This window comes from Malaclemys terrapin, chromosome 7 (genome assembly GCF_027887155.1).
Source record: "Malaclemys terrapin pileata isolate rMalTer1 chromosome 7, rMalTer1.hap1, whole genome shotgun sequence".
NCBI classification, from domain to species: Eukaryota; Metazoa; Chordata; order Testudines; family Emydidae; genus Malaclemys; species Malaclemys terrapin.
In genome coordinates, this window is record NC_071511.1 from 31741019 (window position 1) to 31756277 (window position 15259).

Here is a 15259-nt window from a genome sequence, read left to right on the forward strand (position 1 = left end):
AGAATCCAGGAGTCCTGACTACCAGTTTCCCTGCTCTAACCACTACACTCCATTGAATACAGAAGGCTGCTGAACTTATTTATGCAACACAATAAACAGGTATGTCTTCAGCGCTGTGCATGATGAAAGATAGCTGCAAAAGCAGCTGAGGAATGATAAGGGAACTGTAAAACAAATGTATTCCTGTTGCTTCGAGGCAAACACCCATCATTAACCAAAACCAAACAGCCTCCCCACTCCTTCCTCATCTAAACACTTATAAAGTGCAACAAGAGTTATGCCCATGTACCACAGGGTGAATTGGCCCTTTAAGGGATTTCGTCTTAGCCCCCACCTGTGACTTTTCAGATGCCTCCCAGCTGGTGAGATAAAATGCCAAGACACAAGCAGTTCTCTTAATAAGGAGAACTGAAGGACCATGGGTCATGGAAAGGACTTGGAAGGCATGTTTGCCACACAAGCTAGGGGAAAGACTTGGCTAGAGATACCTGCTGTGCAGGCAGCAGCAGATACCTTAGGAGGGGCCAGGCCTGTCTTGAATGATGTTGAACTCTGTTTGAAAAATTAATGCATCCCTGGGAAAAGGAGATTAAATACTGAGACATTGGAGAGAGCTTCACTGACACACTGGTTGGTTAGCTGGCCTGCTAGTTTACACAAGAGTGGGTAAGAGGGGAAGTCTGGTGCTGGGTTTGGGCATACGCTATTGTACCATAACAGCAGAAAAGGCCCTACCTGGGCCTCTGTGACGCTTCTCCATCCAGATGTAGCAGTTGCTCTGTGCCACTCCGGTCTGTGAGTCTAGGAAAGGCAGCCGGACGCTCCTCTCAGCACACAGCCTGGCGTTGTAGTTGTGGCACTGCTCCATTGCGTCTTTGTAATATTGCTCTCCAAGGCTGTGGGTTGAGGAAACAGACACCATGTATTAATTATTAGGATTCCCTGACTAGCTGCCGTTGCTGCTTGCCTTTCCTGGCACTTTCTACCCACCTGTTTTTAACACTCTCCTGACGCTCTGGCAGGATTGGATGTACCAACATAAATATTGGAGCTAGACCTTTGTAAAGACCTGTAGCCAACTCTGAAGACAACAGAACGGCTGGAGCCAAGCGCTAGGGATCACTGACAAACAAATCATTGTGATATATTTTGCTCTTGGGCATTTATATCCCTAGTGCAGGACTTCCCAGGAAACTCTATTTAGAAACACCTACCTCGGGACTTTGCATCCTCTGACATTCCATCACCACCACGTAGACATGCCCAAATCAGACTTTTAGTTAGAATTAACATTAGGGAGCGGACCAATGACCCATACAGCTCAGATCCCTACAAGAACCCAGCTTCCTGGAAGGTATCTGGAATTACTCCAAGTGTGATACACACCAATCCCTCCAAAGTAAGGATTTCAGACAGTTCTCCGAAAGCTTTTGGCATATTTTTCTCAAAGCTGTTTACACTGAATAATGTTCTGCATGAACCACAGAGGCTTCCTATTAATTTTTATCAAAGCAATTTTAAGTGATTTTTTATTTTATTTAATATTATTGTTATTAGTTGTCAAGTTGCATAGCATTCTAAATCTCACGAGGGTGGATTTAATGCTGATGCAAGTAATCAGCTTATTTAAATCCCAGGATGGTGGGCAGAGCCAACTGTTGGCTCCAACCATCTCCTTCCCTGCCCACTCTCTTTCTCTCATCTTCACTCCACACCTGCCCTGTTCCCCTCAGTCCCTTCACTTTTCATTTAGATGACCTCCCCGGAAAAAAATCAAACTCACCTAACAAAAATTGCGGAACATGCTGTTTGCTGACATCACACCGATTCCTCTTGTGTGTGTGATAACCCCTTTCCCCATCCTCACCTGTTTGATCTATTTAGATTGTAAGCTCTTTGGGTCAGGAACTGTCTGCTATTCTGTATTGTCTCTAGGCGCAGTTCTTCTGGGGAGTGTCCACTACCTCAGACACCTTTGAGGAGCAGCAGACACTGTTTGGGGTTCTCTGCTTGGTGTCCCCCTCTGGTTCCCTGATTTTTAACCATTGACCTCACTTCCATTCCTGTTGTCTCCTTCGCAGTCCCATGTACTCACTTGTGGCCTCGGCCTAGTGATTCCTACCCCTTGGGGGGGATGGGGTGGGGGCTTCTAATTTTGGGCAGGTCTAGACTCATTTGTCCAGTACCCGCAAATAGTACTCTGTGTTTGTGCAGTGCCTAGCACAACAAGGCTCCATTCTTGGTTAGTCCTTAGGCACTACCATAATAAACATGATTAAATAAAGGCCCACCCCCTCAGATGAGGGACATGCTGCAGAGCCCAGCACATACTTGATTACAGGGTACAAAGTATGAAAGGCAGGTCACAGGGTCAAAATGAAGGGTCTAGAGGGAAGATGAGCAGAGAACCCCAGACCAGCCTATTTGAATCCTCAGGAATGGTGGACAGAACCCACCAAGAACAAAAGACCCATCCTCTAGACAAGGGAAGTCCCATGGGACCTAGAAACTGACTGAATACAGGGGACAAGTGGAAAAATAGGAATGGAGATAAAGGTCAAAAGGTACATAATGAGTGAACCAGATGGGGATACAGAGCAGATAACACAGGACCAGGTTGACACCCCTTGAATCTGAAGCCCTGTTAACCAAGAGTATGAGCAACGGAAGCTGCTCAGAGCCAATCACCGCTGCTCAACTCTGGGGAGGGAGATAAGTCTCCATGGCTCTTTCAATCCTTGGCATTTCTAGCAAGGGAGCCAATCAATTACATCTGTCCTGCTGAGAACTGGCTAGGAGGTCTATCAGACAGCCATCATACGGGATTTTTTATTTATTTAAATATTTATTTTAAAGGCATTGCTAACCCCAGCTGGAGTCAAATGGCAGAGTTGAAAGGCTCTATTACCCAACTGCCAACTCCCTAATCTTTCACCTTAAACATCATTTCATGAAATATCACAGAATGATGCACTATGTACAGAGGTCTTAAAACAGACGGGTTCCAAGCTACAATTCTCCATAAATAATTCACTATTTCATACAAGACAATTACCTTGATTTATATTTGGGTTTTCAATTAAATTTTGTACCAAATTTCTGGTTTTTAAGTGTTAAAAAGGTGGGTATCCTAAATGGAACTGAGTAAAGGAACCAATCAGCACTTAGTAATTCTCATCCCGCTCTGACTTCTATGACTTGTCTCTCTTGCCTCTATTTCACCCCAGTGGATATACCTCCAGTTTAAAAAACTTTGTTGTAGCCAGCAAGAAACCAAGAGACATTGCTTGTTATTGAAGCATTCTGTATCATGTGCGAACAGTAATGTTAATAATAGTAAAATTACTTATTACTATAGAGAACATGTTAACAGTTGCACAGAAAAAGAACCCGAAAGATATCATCCAGCATGTGAAAATGACACATCCTCTGCTTGACATATCCTATACACACAAAAACATAGCATGTATTTCTTGGGGGGTATTATCCTCAAAATATTCTCACATCTCTCCTTTTCGCCAAATAATTTCTACCATTTGGAAATACCAATAAGGTAATTAAACTCTTGCCTTCCATTAACAGGTGAAATGTAAGTCACTCGCAGTCATTAAAAATCCCACAGTCCTTTTCATGCCCAAGGGCCTTATGCAAATTATAACTCTGGTATATTGTGCAGTTTAAATTGGATATAGAACTCCTTCACTTTCTGCCCTAAGTTGTTGTGCAGTGGGGCTGCCATTACCCAACCAAGAAGTAGCTGGATTTTAATTGATGAGTGGAGTGATCCTTGCATTTTTGGGATATTCTTTTATGCAGTGCCTTCCAGAGTAAGAAATTTGTAATGCATGTGAACCACTGAACAGATTCAAAAGTCCAAAAAGACCCTGCAGTGCTAACAGAGATTCTCATTTAAATCAAGTGTTGGAGGCATGTATCTTGGAAGGAGGCTTTGAGTTCTCCCTTCCTGCTACTGTGAAGGCAGAATGATCTCAAGTTTGCCACACACAGACAACAATAAAAGTATCATGGACATAGATTTGCCACAAAATTATGGAGTAGCATTTTGGAGTGATGCCAAAAGCTGTATTTCCATCCCCACACTCAAAATTCAGGTGACCTACCTACATGCTATGTTCATGTCCTTATCCTCTGAGTAAAACATTGATTTGATGGCCCCTCTACTTAGAGTCTTTTTATATTGTTATGCTATTCTGAAGCACATTTTCAATATATAGATCCTAGAAAGAACAAAAAAATCCAATTCTGCTTGGTAATCAGGTTAGCAAAAACATCAGAGGGAAGTCAGGAACTGACAGGAAGAATACAAGACTCAGATTAAATCTAATTTTTTTTCCCCTTCAAGGGTTTTTTTTTTTTTTTTTTGCTACAGCAGCACTAAAGACTCACTTAATTGAATGAGCTATAATTATAGTAATTTCAATGTTAAAATCTTGCCACAAAGTAGCAGGGAGAGGGAAAGCAGAGAATCTGGTGGCTTCAGCTTGCTAAAGAAGAGAGAATTTTATGTCTCCGATGCCAGGAGAGGAAAGAAAGAAAAAATTAATACATAAGCACAACACCCCTTTGCTTACACACACACACACACACACACTGACACTTGAATACTGGCTGAAATGACCGCATCAAACCAGAGAATATGAGTTAGAGAGGAAAGGCACTCAGGCTGGCTCCATAACACAACTCAGTAATTACACACATAGTAAGGAAGCTGCTAGTTTAACAGGATGAACAACAAGACATGACACATAGGAGCTTGTGTCTTTCAGGCAACACATGAGAATTTGCACATAATATTCCATGCAAAATATCTTGCTGGACATAACGCAGAACAAAAGCACACACTTGGGATAGGGGAGCTGAGATTTAAATATCTCAATCCTGATTTTGATCCAACACCAGTGAAGAACAAGATTAACTCATTTAAGTCAGCGAAGTTATACGGAGGAAAACTGATGTAAGTAAGCTAAAGGAGAACCAACCCCATTAACTGGGGGGAAAAACTTTCCAAAAATAAGAAGATATTAATATCCATTTCAGTTGCAAATGAAACCTCCCTGGCTCCACACCTGCACAACAAAGATTCTGTTTCATCCACGGTCCTCTCTGTTTATGCACAGCACAGAAAGATTTGACAGCCAAACAAGATTACGTGAGGGATATAAAATGGTCCACAGAACCAACTAAGAGAGCCACCGTCCCTATGGGTTTCTGACTGTCAGGTTAGCACTAATCTTAGCAAGTTCAACACCACAAAGTAGTATGTGGCATAAGTCACACCTTTTTTAAAAATTCAGTGGAATAGGGAGGTCCTGATTACAGTACTGTTGTCAACCAACACAGTTAAAGCATAGTTCTGTGTTGCAGCAGATTGAATTTCATTATGCTTTAGCCATGTCCTCAACTATGCTATAGATTTGGACATATCTCCCTTTACAGCTAAATTTGTAGCATAGACAGGAGTTTAAGCTATATCCATACTACAGATGAAACACTCAACTGCTTGCTAGGACAGTTCCCCGATCAGTGCATGTAGCAATCGTTTGCCCTGATAACTGATAAATAAATGATGCTATTGACAAAACAAGTCTCTTCTCCATTTCAGTTTCTAGAAGCAATCCAGTCCACTGGAGAGAGCCCTCCTGGACTGAGTTAAAAGACCTGGACTCTATTCCCAGTTCTGCTACTCACACAGAGTACTGCTATTAACAGCTCTGTGCCTCATTTTCCCCCATGTTCGAAACAGGGATAATTCCACCAACTACCATCCCTTGTAAAACACTTTTAGGCTATGTCTACACTTGAAGAGTTTTTGCGCTGTCAGTTTCACGGTGATAGTGAACCAGTGAAAGAAAAGCCCTGGTTTGTGTACTTACTTCCACAGGCGTCAGAGAGTGTTTACATCTGCAGCAGTTCCCCCGTGAGAGCAGCACATTGAGGGCAGCTATCCTACAGTGCAGCCCTCTCCATTTTGACAGATAATGTGTGAGTGAGAGTGAAGGGCACCCTGGGTCTCTTCACAGCCTCCTCTCCCCGAACACTGATCAGCTCCAGTAGCTCAGCACTGCTCCAAGCAGGGGATCTTGGGTCCCTAGAGCAGCCATTGTCACCTGGCCAGATAAGTGAGCGCTTGCCAAGAAAACAGGAAGGGAAGTTTCAAAGTTCCCGGGGCTTTACAGGCTCCTGGATGGATGTCTGTTTTCCTGGCATCAAAGCAGCAGAGATGTTGGCCAGAGTGGTCACCTAGGCACTGTGGGATATGCTCCAGAGGCTAAAAGCTCTGTAAACAGGAAGAACGTGTCTTCACTTGCACATCACCGCCAAAAGCATCACCGGTAAGAGCCGTATGCCGCTCGTGGAGGTGGTTTTCTTTTTGCGATGAAACTTCTGAGTTTCCCTGCAAAAACTCTTTGGCAAGTGTAGACGCTCCCACAGTTTTTGAGCAAAAAAGGGAATTTTTCCGCTTTAAATGGCAAATGTAGACATGCCCTTAGTCTCTTGGGTTAAAGGCACTACATAAGCATTAAATATTATAGCAGTTTTCAGGATGGAAAATTTTCCTAAAGGTGTTTGGAAACAGAATAGGATTCCCCTTAGCAGATAACATGGTTTGGACTGTAGAATGGGCCAAAGATCAGGAGATGGAGGAATCAAAAGCGCGGGGGGGGGGGGGGGGGAGGGAGAACACAGGAGAGAAACATCTTAATGGAAGAGTGAAAACTTTTCCACAGACAAATGGCTGGATATTCTCTTTTTAAAATACATAACCTAGTTTTTTATTGAAGTCATATCAATACTTTTATACAGTTCAAGCTAATAATGCACATTTCTAAGATACAATTAAAAACCAGATGTCTGAGCTTAATGCACAAGCTGATTGTATTGATATGCCATTGCTGTGCATTCAAACAGCTTAAATAGACTCAAAATATCAAATAAAGCAAAAGATTTTAAAAAATTTAATGGATTTCTGGCTAAATCCTGCATATGCAAAAATATCTTGATTCAACGAGGGAAAAAAGAGCAGATTCTGTGTCTTTACTTCTATTCTGAAAAAGCAGACCAGAAATTAGCTGGTCCTGGGTTCTGCACTGCCTGCTGGGCCCTCCTGCTGGACCCCACGGCAGCTCCTCCTAGTACCATTGGAAACCTCAGGCCAACAAGGAGGGGGAGACAGGGCTGCCATTTAAGTAGGGCAGGGGGAGACAGGGAGACTGTTCACCTCTGCTCTCTGCCTTGCAATGGGACCATGAACAGAGCTGGCTATGTAGAGGCTGGTCCCTGCCACTGGCAGCAAAATCCGAGGGCTGGCAGTGCTGAAATGAGACACCACCACCCCCAGCTTGACAGGGAGTTGTGGTGCAGAGGAGAGACAGGGCGGAGCCTGAGCTGCCACCCCCGCTGAGGCAGGCGTGCCCAATCCATGCACTCTGGCCTGCAATGGCAACTCCCCCGAGACCTGGGGGTGGACCAGGGCTGGATGTAAGAATGGGGATCGGGGCTGAAAAATCTGCTCCAGCCCCAAAAGTAATATCTGAATTGGCACCATTGCCCCTGAGAGCCATGTTACCAGATGTGAGCCCAAAGGTGGTCACAACATGAAAGAATTCAGGAACCACTGAAACCATTTTTCTACAGGACATAGGAACATATTCTGCTTTCGGTTATACACAAGTAAATACAACACTGCTGAAATACAACACTGCAGACTTCGATAGAGTTAATAGAGACTTACCCTGGCATGACTGACAATAGGATCTGACCTCAAGTCTATAAACCTGTTTTCTAAAATGGTATTAAAATGCTACTGGAGAGGCAGTATGGTCCAATGGATAAGGAACTGGACTGGGACCCAGGAGACCCAAGTTCTTTTCCTAGCTCTGTGACCTTTAGCAACCTAGTTCCCCCTTCTGTTTCCTGTCCTGTCCTTTGTCTCATCTATTTGGATCATAAAGTGTTCAGGGCAGGGATTACATACACTGCCTAGCACACTGGGTCCACATTCTCAGATTGTACCTAATCTATACCAACCATGATTATAAAAAATATTTTAAAAAACAGTTTTAGCTAACACACACACACTGGTAATTAAACATCTACCATTAGTTTTTAAAAACAGCTGTTAATTTACATTTTATGTTAAAAAAAAATAAAAAAAACCCAACAACTGCCCCTTCATTAAAAATAATTAAATTCCATGCTCATGTGACAAGTGGATAACTTTGATACTTGTATTTTGCTTGTTTTTAGACTGAACTAAGACCAGAAAATGTACAAAAAGTCTCACACAGATCAGAAGAATGGGGAGGGTTAGGAGGACGCTTGGCTCAGTTATCCCTTATTTAAAAGCATGTTACTACAATACTCTTCAGTAATAATCCAGTTACACTGTACTAACATTTTGAAACAGTGTAGCATTTGGTGCAGGGGATACTAACCTCCTTTGTAAAGTGCTTTGAGATCTAGTGATGAAAAACACTATATAAAAGATATTCTATTTTGGGCTACTACTCTACAATACCCGTACACCTGTATCTTTATAGATATCTGGGGACCTATATAGCCCCCAATTACTCTGTACCTGTGCACCTCACAATCATTAATGGATTTTATTCTCACAATACCCATAAGAGACAGGGAAGGACAATCTACTTTTTACACATGGGGAACTGAAGCACAAGGCATATTAAGTAACCTACCCAGGGATCTGTGAGAAACACATGACTGAGACAGGAATTCACCCTAGGGTACCTGAGGTCCATTGCACGGCCTTGATTCCAAGACCACCCTTCTCTCCCTCTGCCCAAGGCTCAAATGGTGTGATTTGCAGAAAGAGAAAGTGATGCCCTTGTTGCTAAGACTGTCCTTTCCCCAAGGAATTTTTAAGAATACCTGCTGTTTAGTGTGTTCCAGATAACTTTTGTTTGCTCTTCTCAAGTTTCTTTAGAGATAGCAAAGATTTGACAATGTCCAGGGGGGAAAGAAAGAGGAACTCAATCAGAAGCATGGAAATCATATCACACACCTGGACTTAATCCCAAATACTGCTTCCTAACCACAGTCTGCCATATGACAGCCATTATTACTATGTACTGGAAAATCAAACCTCAAGAGGTTATAAGCAATGTCATCACAATTACACACAACCATCACCTCTGTCAAGGCCTACCATCCTTATCCTACCTACCACAAAACCCTCTTCAATTTAAACCCTGCATGCTGGCTGGCTGAATCACCATGACTTTTCAACTCCACTTTTAAAAACAGCACTTTTGCTCCTTTACACCATGTTTATCAAGAATATGAGGGGAGCTGGCCCTTTCAACACCCTGCTGAGGTTAGGAAGCTATAGTCCTTGCAGTCTTGCAACCACCCCTCTCATACCTTCTCTTATTCCTAAAATTTAGGAAAAGGGGGGGGGGGCTGGGCTGCTGGTTTAGAAGGTCAAAGGAACTGTAGCCTTTCCAGCTCTCAGCACCTGGGTAGGGAGCAGTAGCTTCTGCTCCCATATGGATCCCCTAGAAAGAGAAGCTGCAACCCCTATTCTAGCCTGAGCCTTGTGGAGGACCCTGTTCCCCACGGCAGATCTATAAATGGAGCTGTCTTCTTCCCAGTTCCACGGGGAGGAGGGGGACAGGAAATGTCTCCCTGCTGTTCTTGGTGGTGCCCTGAGAATGATAAAAAGAAGAACAGGAGTACTTGTGGCACCTTAGAGACTAACAAATTTATTAGAGCATAAGCTTTCATGGACTACAGCCCACTTCTTCGGATGCATATATGCATATACATATATGCATCCAAAGAAGTGGGCTGTAGTAAGGTGCCACAAGTACTCCTGTTCTTCTTTTTGCAGATACAGACTAACAGGGCTGCTCCTCTGAAACCTGAGAATGATAATCCTCCCTCATGCTGTAAGTGGGGGCTTTGCCCCCTCCATTCTCCCTCCCAGGGACCCCATTGAGACCATCCGGTGAGGGTGGTCTCCTCCCCCCATTCCCGCCGCAAGGGGTCCCAGCTCCTCCCCGCTCCCAGGCCCACCGGGCGCCGGGATCCCCACTCCGCCTGAGGAGCCGGGCTGAGAAACTTTGCGCCTAACAATGAAAGCCCCAGAGCAGGAGCCCTCCGCGCCACCGCCGTTCCGGGTCACTTGGATTCTCCCGAGGGGAGGGAGCCCAGCCGCGGCCCGGGCTGCTCCGCGGAGCGCTCGGGGGGCAGGAAAACGGGGGAGAGGGGAAACCACTCACAGCTTCACCACATTCTGTACCACCGCCGCCATCTTCCTTCCGTCGCCTGGGCCCGTGTGGCCGTCCAGTGCGCACGCGCCAGGCGCAGAACGGCTGCTACCGACTCACCCCGCCTACCCTACGTTGCGCAAGCGCCAAGGACCGCGGGCCCACCCCGCTCCTTCCACCCCCCGCCTCCGCCGCTTGACCATAATTACGCATGCGTCGAGGAAAAAAATACGTGCCTGCCCCTTCTCTGTGTCACCAATGCGCATGCGCTACCGCAGAGGCGTACACCCCGCAATACCCATACGGCAGAGAGAGAGAATGACCGACCTTGTCGCGACCACATTACGCATGCGTACAAGAGCCCGCTCCTAGGCGAGCTGGGCTGGAGCGCATGCGCGGTAGCGCAAACTAGCGGGAAAGTTGGGGAGAGGGGAGAAAAGTAGGAAGAAATGAAGGCGGGGTGGAGGGAGGGATGAGTGGGAAGGATGGAGGGAAGAGCGGGAGTAGGGGTGGCGTGACCAGATGTCCCAATTTTATAGGGAGAGTCCCGATTTTTGGGTCTTTTTCTTATATAGGCTCCTATTACCCCCCAACCCATCCCGATTTTTCACACTTGCTGTCTGGTCACCCTAAGTAGGGGTGAGGGGAAGGAGGGGGATGGGTGAGGGCAGGGCCGGTGCAACCACTAGGCGAGGCTGTCTAGGGCGCCTAGTGATTGAGGGCACCTAAAAGGCCGCTCAGGCGAGGAGGTGGAATGGAGGTGAGCTGGGGCGGGGGGGCGCAGGGAGGGCCAGCCACAGTAACAGGGGGGCGCACAGGGGAACCGCTCCCCACCCCAGATCACCTCCACTCTGCCTCCTCCGCTGAGCACACAGCCCCCACTCTAATTCTCCTCCAGTCGGCGCTGCAAGCCTGTGAGGGGAGGAGAATTAGAGTTACACAGGCGTGCTCAGTGGAGGAGGCGGAGCGGAGGTGAGCTGGGGTGGGCTCCCCAGGCGGGGTTAGCTTCCGTGGGGCTCCCTAGGTGGGGTTAGCTGCAGAGTCGGGGGGGGCTCTTCTGGTAGGGGCGTGGTTAGCTACTGCAGGGGGGCGGGGGCGGAGTTAGCTGGGGGGGGGTGCAAGGTGGAAGTTTTGCCTAGAGCGTGAAACTTCCTTGCACCGGCCCTGGGTGAAGGGAGGGAGGTGTCTCTGTGCAGTCCCCAAGAGACCAACCCGGCTCCTTCACTGCACCAGCTACTGCTGCTGCGTGTGGTACTGACTGGTGCTGTCGCTGGGCTTTCATGCCTCACCAGAGTGGCTGATCTTTTTTTCTGACCTCTGGACCGTGCTGGCATGGGGTGTTTGTTGGGAAGAAAGGTTCCCCAGCTGCTCTGTGTAAACATGGGGTAGGGGGTCAGTGACTGGGGGGGGGGGGGGGATAGTGTGAGGTAGGTTGTTAAATTTTGCCTTATAAAACTGAAATACTGTATCTATAATTCCCTAATGTAAACCATGCCCCCAGGGGATTGGGCACTACAAATGCCATGTGCACGCATTCCCACATTCGTACAGAATAAGTCTGATGGGAACCAGCATGTTGAGCTTTAGATCAAGAGACATTATGAGGAATCTCTGTCAAATAGTGGGGAGACAGGTTGTGCCTGCAACGGACAAGACTCTTGTTCTGCTCATCATTGTCTGCTGGGTAGTCCCCTGTCTCCAGTTGCCCCTCATGCAGGACTGCTGCTTCTTGGGATGTTTATGGCTTTGGAGACATCACATGAATCTATGCTGCACTTTGAAACAGAAACATTTATTTGCCAGCCCACCTGCATTTGGAGAGGCTTACACCCTCAGATTTAACCTCATAAAATGCTTATTGCCCGTGTTTGGAAGGTAAGCACCCTCAACACAATGGGAAACACAAATGGAAGTGTGGGGAGTGGGAGAGAGTACTCAAATGTGTGTATTTTAGGGTAAGACAAATCATCTAATGGATAGAGCATTGGGCTAGGATTCAATAAACCTGGATTTAGTTCCTTCTTCAGCCACAGATTCCCAGGGGGCAAATCACTTAATCTGCCCTGTGGTTCTGTTTGGCATTTGTAAAAAAAAAAAAAAAAAAAAATGGGTGTAATGCTTTCCTACCTCGCAGGGGTGTTGTGAAAATAAAATCTGTGAGTTGCTCAGATACTGTGGGAACAGAATAAGTACCAACATGGATAGATTTTGATCTAAATTCTCCCTCTCGATGTATGGGGTAAAAAAAAAAATGTGGGTGAAAGTGTATTGCTTTATTTTGAGTCTGTTCTTGCACAGTGTGTTTTTTGCAGATCAGATGCACCCAGCATCTTCCTGACACTTTCTTGGCTTGTTAACTAGGAAAGATGAGAGCAGCAACATTTTTGCTCTGCCTTTTTTTCTCTTCCATTACAAATTGTAGGTTCCTTCCCCCCTGCAGCCTTTCCAAGACACAATTTAGCTCTTTGTTTAAAGCTTCCCCTTCCCAGTAATTAGTTTTGCAGTTGGAGTCTAACGGAAGGGTCTGCACGACACACATTTCAACTTTTGTTCAGAAGGAGGTGCCCTTGCCAACCCCAGAAGAATTCCGCTTGCTGAGGTGCCAGTTTGGCTAGGTAGAGTTTCTCAGATTTCCCAGTGCTGGCCAGGAGGGCTAAAATGTTTCCATTGAACTCTCTTTGTTTCCCTGAAACACATTGGCTGCTCATTATTTTTGCACAATAGGGTTAATCAGGGATCTGAAAGTACCAAACTCTTATCCAGGAGTTGTAGAAGCCATTTGGCCCTTTAAAATAAGTTGTCTGAATAATTCCCTTGCCCCAGGCAGATATAAATTCCCTGCAAGTAACATGCCCAGCAGACTTCCAAGTGATACAAAGGTTTGCTGAAATTCCCACAGTGGACATTGGTGGCAAATGATGGGTGTGGGCGGTGGCTGTGCCTATGCAAATCCCATCCCAAATCACTCTAAGGCTGATGTGCACCGATGCAGTTTAGCTCTTCGCTTGCTGTTTGCTCGCTGAAACCAAAGGAAACATCAGTGATGCAAACAGCAGCTTTGCCTGTCAACACTAGCGTTTTGCACTAGTAACCCAGGCAAGTATATCCACTGTAGACAAGGCCTATTTTGTAATTCTCCATGTGATCTGTAAGGAAATCAACATTTCAGGAACTGGTGCACTGATGTCAGATCTCCCCACTTTCCAGCCTGAATGGGATGATGTTTCCTGTTGGGACAAAGTAAGAAGAACAAGACATGGTTTCCATATCAACTCTAGGCAATCTTGGATGCCCAACCAACAAAGTGCATTCCCCAATTTCTTTCCTTCTTCCATCTGCACAATTTCTGCATTCTTTTTTGCCTCTCTCTTCCTCCAGGCCTCTTCTCAGCACTCACTTCCCATTTCCAGTAATTTGTCTCATAGGGAGCTTGCATCCTACCTCCAAGATCATATGGAGAGTCAAAAGCACAGCTAGGATTAGAATGCAGGAGATCCCTATGTGATTTACCCACTAGGATCCAGGAACAGAATTTAGGGGTCTCAATTTTGTTGCTTGCTCTAACCTTTAAGCCACCATCCTAGAGCTGGAATAGAACCCAGGAGTCTTCACTCAGGTCCCCTCTCTCAAACCTCCAGATTACTCTCCCTCCCAGTGAGATAGAAAACTCTTCATCCCAGAAAGATAGAAAACCAAAGGGGACTCAATTTCATTCTGCCATCATGGGCTCAGATACAATATTGGATAGGTTGGAACTAGTAATTTTCCTGGCAGAATGACCCATACTTTTTAAAACTAAGGTAAAAAGTCGTATGTGTGGCGCTTTGGAATGATGATTTAGGTTATTCTCTGATTTGAGAAGTGAACAATCAAGAAAAGCTAGTTAAAAATTAAACAAAACAGAACTAAACAGGTTAAAAAGGGTCAGGGAGCAAAAGGAAGTTGTCGTCACCAGCGCTGTGGGAAATCTCTGAGGTTGGCCAGATTTATTCAGTGGTTTTTACTGGCTTTGTAAGAGAGGAATAAGGCAATACTTATTGCAACATTTTAAATGGGCAGGAAGCCAGGGAGAAAACTCAGGAAGAAATGTGTGATAGCTTGGCTGAGTGTACTCTGAATACAGCTTCCATCAAAGACACTGTCAGCTTGACAAGAAGAGGAATTTACAAACAATCAGAAGATGAGAAAGCGGGCCAACTCGCTGTGAGAGAGTGAGAAGCAAGTTCTCACCATGATCTAAACTATTCTATTCGATATAACGTTATGTTGGAATGTGTTAATGGCTGCCATGAAGTGGGTCTTTTAACTGTAGATAATCAAAGACCTGCTTAGAGCTGATGGATGAATACAGCACACTTCTTTCACCCTAAACGAAGGAGCAGCTAAGCCTCTTGAGCTGGAAACAGTAAAAGTCACCCCCCAAAACAATGGGCCATGTGGCAAGGTCTGATCTGAAGCTGAGCCAAATGGGCTAAGAGCTTCCCTGATTTCAAATATAGAGGGTAAAGGATGGTTTGGCAGATGTGGGACAGAAAAAGTCAGCAGATAGCTTAGCAAAAGAAACAGTTCAGGCATGGCTACACTTGCAAATGTAGAACGCTTTGAGTTAAACCAGCCTTCGTAGAGCGCAGTAGGGAAAGCGCTGCAGTCTATCAACACTGACAGCTGCAAGCGCACTGGCGTGTCCACATTTGCAGCACTTGCAGCAGCATTGGGAGTGGTGCATTGTGGGCAGCTATCCCACAGAGCACCTCTTCCCATTCTGGCGCTGTGGCTTGTGTGAAGGGGGTGGGGCATTCTGGGTCCTGTCCCAACGCCCCATGATGCATCGGTTCACATCCCAGCAATCCCTCTGCTTCCGTCTACAATTGGCGCCATCTTTCAACATTTTTTGTACTGCGCGCTCTGTCTTCCTTTTCGATCTGCGGGAATGGAGCCCAAACTGCTGAGGAATATGCTGACGAGTCTCGCCAGCACATCACGTTTGGCAGTCGAGTTATTCCTTAAGA

At 45.7% G+C, this 15259-nt stretch overlaps 1 protein-coding gene across 4 annotated transcripts in view; it reads right to left on the reverse strand.

Moving 5' to 3' along the window:
- Window positions 1–10358, reverse strand: part of DPF2 (double PHD fingers 2) — a 40188-nt gene extending 29830 nt beyond the window's left edge. For 3 of the 4 annotated variants that reach the window (XM_054034100.1, XM_054034099.1, XM_054034097.1), the window contains exons 1-2: window positions 10263–10357; window positions 736–896 (exon numbers count right to left, since the gene is read on the reverse strand). In XM_054034100.1, the coding sequence (XP_053890075.1) occupies window positions 736–896; window positions 10263–10294 (193 nt within the window). In that variant the 5' untranslated portion in view covers window positions 10295–10357. Of the gene's footprint in view, window positions 1–735; window positions 897–10262 lie in introns of all 4 variants that reach the window. The other variant, XM_054034098.1, reaches the window with a different exon arrangement.
- Between the last annotated feature and the right edge of the window lie 4901 nt (window positions 10359–15259).